Source organism: Carlito syrichta, unplaced genomic scaffold (assembly GCF_000164805.1).
Source record: "Carlito syrichta isolate Samal-C Ts95f unplaced genomic scaffold, Tarsius_syrichta-2.0.1 Scaffold315923, whole genome shotgun sequence".
NCBI lineage: Eukaryota > Metazoa > Chordata > Mammalia > Primates > Tarsiidae > Carlito > Carlito syrichta.
In genome coordinates this window covers 714829-719973 of record NW_007260019.1, presented here as the reverse complement: position 1 = coordinate 719973, position 5145 = coordinate 714829, and the positions used below count along the sequence as shown (strand labels likewise).

Here is a 5145-nt window from a genome sequence, read left to right as displayed (position 1 = left end):
AGTGTCCACCAACAGATGACTGGACAAGTAAAATGTGGTCTATCCATACAATGGACTACTATTTGTCCATAAAAAGGGATGATGTTCTAATTCTTGCAACAATGTGGATGAACCTTGAAAACATAACACTAAATGAAAGAAGCCAGACACAAAAGGTGAATATGGTAGAATTTCACTTGTATGAGCAGAGTAGTCCAATTCACAGAGACAGTTGCTGGGATTAGGGGAGAGAAGGGAATGGGAGTTGTTGTGAACAGACTGCAGTTCTAGAGGAAGATGAAAACACTTTGCAACATATCATGATGATGGTTGTACAACATTGTGAATGTACTTAATATCACTGATTGTACACTTAGAAATGGTTCACGTAGCAATTTTATGTTGTATGTATTTTATCACCATTTAAGAAAATCTCGACTGGGTTTTGTGGCTCAGTCTCTAATCCCAGCACTTTGGGAGGCCGAGGTAGGTGGATTGCCTGAGCCTGCGGGTTCGAGACCAGCCTGGGTAACTTGGCGAGACCTCGTCTCCACAATGAATAAAAAGTTAGCCTGGCGTGGTAGTGCGCGCCTGTCACTTCGGCTACTTGGAAGGCTGAGGCAGAAGGATCGCCTGAGCCTAGCAGGTCAACGCTGGAGTAGCCATGAGCATGCATGCCACCGCACTTCAGCCTGAGCAACAGAGTGAGACTCCAACTCAAAAAAAAAAAAACCAAAAGAACTTAAAAACAACCTATGTCTAAAATCTAAAAGAGCTCTTTCATTAAATATAAAATAAAAATGTTAAGTTTTAACAAGAAAGTAGATAAATAGCTGGGCTCGGTGGCTCAACCTGTAATCCTGCGCCTTTGGGAGGCTGAGGTGAGTGGATCGCTTGAGCCCGTGGGTTCGAGACCCACCTGGGCAGCGAGACCTCATCTCTACAATAAATCAAAAAATCAGCCGGGCATGGTAGCGCATGCCTGTAATTCCAGCTACTTGGAAGGCTGAGGCAGAAGGATCGCCGGAGCCCAGCAGGTCGAGACTGCGGTGGCCGGGAGCAGCCACTGCACTCCAGTCTGGGTGACAGAGTGAGACTCCAACTCAAAAAAAAAAAAAAAAAAAAAGAAAGTAGATAAATAAAAATAACAGAGGGAGAACACAGAAGGTCAGGAAGAGGATGAGTAGTGTGGAGGTGGTCGAATTTCAAGAGGTATTGGTAGAGGAGGAGTGCTTGGGGAGCAAAGGCCCAGTGGCAGGATTGTGAGGGCCAAATGGGTTATTTCAAGGAGCCCGTGTGGTTGAAACCTGGGACCGTGGGGAGAAGCAACGGGAGGTTGAAGGTGGAAAGCCATCATGAGAAGAGCGTGTGGGCAGGGGGTAACCTCACTGGGAGGGCCTCAAATGGGAAGAAGAGTGCTTCTCAGCTCCAGCAGCTCCAGTCACCCAGAGGGCTTGTCAACACAGCTCGCTGGGCTCCACCTCCAAGTTTCTCACTGGTGGGATGTGGGGCTGGGTGGGGGGCGGCTGGTAGGGGGTGAATGGTGGGATATTGAACCTCTCTCTCTTCTCCCCAGACACCACCACGCGCCTCCTGCTGGGTGCCATCGCGGTCCTTCTGTTTGCCATCCTGGTGGTGATGAGCATCTTGGGTGAGCGTGCATGTCAGAGCATTTATGCAATGCAGTTTGCACACTCATTGTCAAAAGCACATCTCATTAGGTGAGGAAGGTTCCAGACATGCCAGGAGTTCTTTAAGGGACAAAGTAAGTAGAAAATACATGGTGTCGGTTGTCGATGAGATTTTAGCCTAAAATAATATATTCATACACAGACTCTACATATCCCCTTTATTAAGCCATGCAGGTAAAGTGGAGATGTTACTTAGGTGTGATTTGAAAGCACTGTGAGAATTCAGAGCAAACATGGTTGGGATATAACCTGTCCCAACCGGTAGGCAATGTTTTTTGGAGGAGACGGTTTGGGGATAAGGGTCTTTAAAGATCACATTCATTCAAATAGTTATTGAGCCCTGCTGCATGTTAGGCCCTGGGCTAAGTGTTAGGGATTAAAAGAGTGTGAGTATGACACTCTTTCCCTTGTCCAGGGTAAGTGCAGTATTAGAGGTATTACCACCTGGTAGCTTCCCAGAGGGGGAAGTGTGCACTGAACCCTAAAACATGAATAGGAGTTTCCCAGAGATCAAAAGGTAGAAGATGCTGCGAAGGGAAAAACTTTCCCTCTACTCTCTTATGTTCAGTGTCTGGGGATCTGTGAATTAAACAATCCAAGACAGATTAGCAGGAGAAAAGGCACATGATTATTATTATTATGTTCATGCGAATTCACAGAAAAAGTAAAAAACTCAAAGAAGCATTTAGACTCAGGAGCTTATATTCCTTTTTAACAAAGGAAAGATGATTTGGGCTTTGAGGGATAGTAAACTGGGGGAAGGAAACATGGAGAACAATAGAAGATAAAGGCTTGTTTATGCAACCTATGGTGTTGATTCCTTGGTTTGATGATGAGTCACTCTTCCTTCCCTTGTGTGGGATAGGGAGTCGGGGTCCAGGGAGTGATGGGAGGTCGCACAGCACCTTCCTTAAAGAGAAATGTGTGCCCTACTTTTAGGCAGATAAGGGGCAGACAGAGAACTCTTCCTGCTTCTGTTGATTCTTGATTGGCTTCAGCTCAAAACTATCCTTATGCCAAAGTGGCATGTTTTGGGGTGGCATGTTCTGGACCCCATCAAGAGAACAGAGCATTCTACGTGAGAGAGGCCTGAGAAATGGAGTGGTATGTGGGACTTCCAGGGTCAAACAATTTTAAAAGGTGGGAACTGCAACTAAGGGCAGGTGGGGCCATATGAATGTGGGTACTTATAAGGGATTTGAGTCCCAGTGTGCCATGGTTCTAAAGGGTTTGCAAAAGTGTCCTGAATCCTTGAGAAATGTCATAAGGCGAGAGGTAGACCTTTCAAAATGGGGGAATCACACCAAAAATATCAATTCCTACCAAATCCTCCCCTACAGGGCTTGTTTGACCAGCAAGGGACTGTGAGTGTTTAGAAATGGGTGTGGTAGCCACTGGGGCCAATGTGGAGTCATCCTGATTAATTACTACAACTTCAAGCAGTTTCCCTTGATTCTGTTGGTAGGCTGGGAGGTCAGGGCCATGTGTAGACATAGAAGCTTATCATTTCAATAAAACAAAAGTTTCTTAGAAGATCCTTGTGGGAAAGCAGTTGAATTGCAGCCACACCAAGGACCATACTCCCAGGTGGGCTTGCAGCTCATGAACAGATATGCCCAGGGAGTGTCGACTAATTCATTGGTGACCACGTGGCTGTAGACTCCCAGGGGCTTGAGTGCCCTGGGCCTATTCCTGGCTGTGTTCTGGTTTACATTTTAGTCATCACTTGTATGAAAACAGAGAGCATACATATGGAAATTACAGCTGACATAACCCCAAAACATAATTCCATATCACAGATGGGAGGAAAAAAATCAAGATTAAAATGTATCTTTAAAAACTCAAATGATGAGCCAAAGTGAATGAGATCAATGTGGAAGAAATAAATATCAGGTTCTGCATTTGTCTCTAAAAGTGGTTTTTCACATGTTCTGGACCTGGGAGAGCTGGCCTGGAAACAGATCATGTGAAAACAATCTGAGATTGCAGCTTCATTGCTTTGGTAAGGAGGCTCTTCGAGAAGACCTTCCTTCCCAGAAAAGTGCACGTATGCTTCACAGGGCCTGCTCACTGAAGCATCTGCCCACAGAGACCTGGCATAGCTGGAAGGCAGCATGTGGCCACCGCTGCTGGTTGAGCCACATCTGATGTGTCTTGGTCTGTCTGGTGGCAGAATTTCAGCGGTAATGTGGGGACGCTGCTGTGAGCAGGCAAGATGCAGAGCAGCGAGATGAGGGGAGGCTGGTGTCTACCAAGCAGGAAGTAGAAGACGGAACGGGCTTGCTCAGGGTATGCCAGAGGGCAGAGGCTAGACCAGTAGATCTAGGCCACAGGAGGGCAGAGTGGGACTCAACACTTAGAACTGTCCAGCAGTTCAGCATGTGGAATGGGAAGCCTCGTTAGCTAATTACAGTGTGGTTCACGAGAGCAGGCCGTCTATCCTGCAGATGTATTGTGCCCTGACTAGAGAGAGAGAACCTATGGCGTCCAGGTCCTGCTCAAACTTCCCAAATTTCCGGGGTTCCATCACTCAGGAGTTTGGAGACAGGAAATCTTCACCCAGGGGCTGCTCTGCTGTTACTTCTCCTCACAAGATATTCCTGCCAGCCTCCGAGATTCTCCTTTCTCATTCATTGGGTCGCCAGCCTTTTTACCTCCAGGCACTGTGACAGGACAGCCACATCCACAGTGTCACTGAAGTGGGCAGTGGTGGTGTGCTTTAGCCCAAGTGGTGTGGGCATGAGTATGTCTGGTGTGTGATATGGGGACCATGTACCCTGAAGTCCAGGCAGGGGGAAGGGGCCAGAACAAATGGAGTGGGATTCTGGAGTGGGAGGCAAGATGGTGGCCAGGGGTGCTGACAGATGCTGAGCTGGTTTCTTCCCCGCAGCTTCCAAGGGCTGCATCAAGTGCGAGGCGCCCTGCCCAGAGGACTGGCTGCTGTATGGAAGGAAGTGCTACTTCTTTTCTGAGGAACCCCGAGACTGGAACACAGGCAGGCAGTACTGCCACACCCATGAGGCTGCACTGGCTGTGATTCAGAGCCAGAAGGAGCTGGTGAGTGCGTTGAGGTTGGAGGAGGGATCCTCTGTACCCCCTCCCTGGACTCTGAGGGGAGAGCCACACCCCAAGGACAGTGTCCCCCGTGACATGTCTCCAGAGCCACTGCATAGCCATGAGGTGTGCAGGTAGACCGCGAGGGGTCTGAGCAGGTCAGTGAGTGACTTCAGTTTCCACTTCCATTGTCAAGGGCTCTTATTTCAATCCAAGCCTTCTTGGCTGAGCTCAACTTACTATTGTAAAGTGTAAGAATTACAAATTAGATTAGCTGGGCGTGGTAGCACGCGCCTGTACTTCCGGCTATTTGGAGGGCTGAGGTGGAAGGATCGCCAGAGGGTCGAGGCTGCGGTGGCCAGGAGCGTGCCACTGCACTCCAGTCTGGGCGACAGAGTGAGATTCCAACTCATTAAAAAAA

At 48.2% G+C, this 5145-nt stretch overlaps 1 protein-coding gene across 1 annotated transcript in view; it reads left to right on the top strand.

Moving 5' to 3' along the window:
* Positions 1-1252: 1252 nt before the first annotated feature.
* Positions 1253-5145, top strand: part of CLEC2L (C-type lectin domain family 2 member L) — a 7840-nt gene continuing 3947 nt past the window's right edge. Inside the window, exons 1-3 of the mRNA XM_008073523.2 lie at positions 1253-1358; positions 1556-1630; positions 4561-4727. Coding sequence (XP_008071714.1) covers positions 1253-1358; positions 1556-1630; positions 4561-4727 — 348 coding nt within the window. The remainder of the gene's footprint in view (positions 1359-1555; positions 1631-4560; positions 4728-5145) is intronic.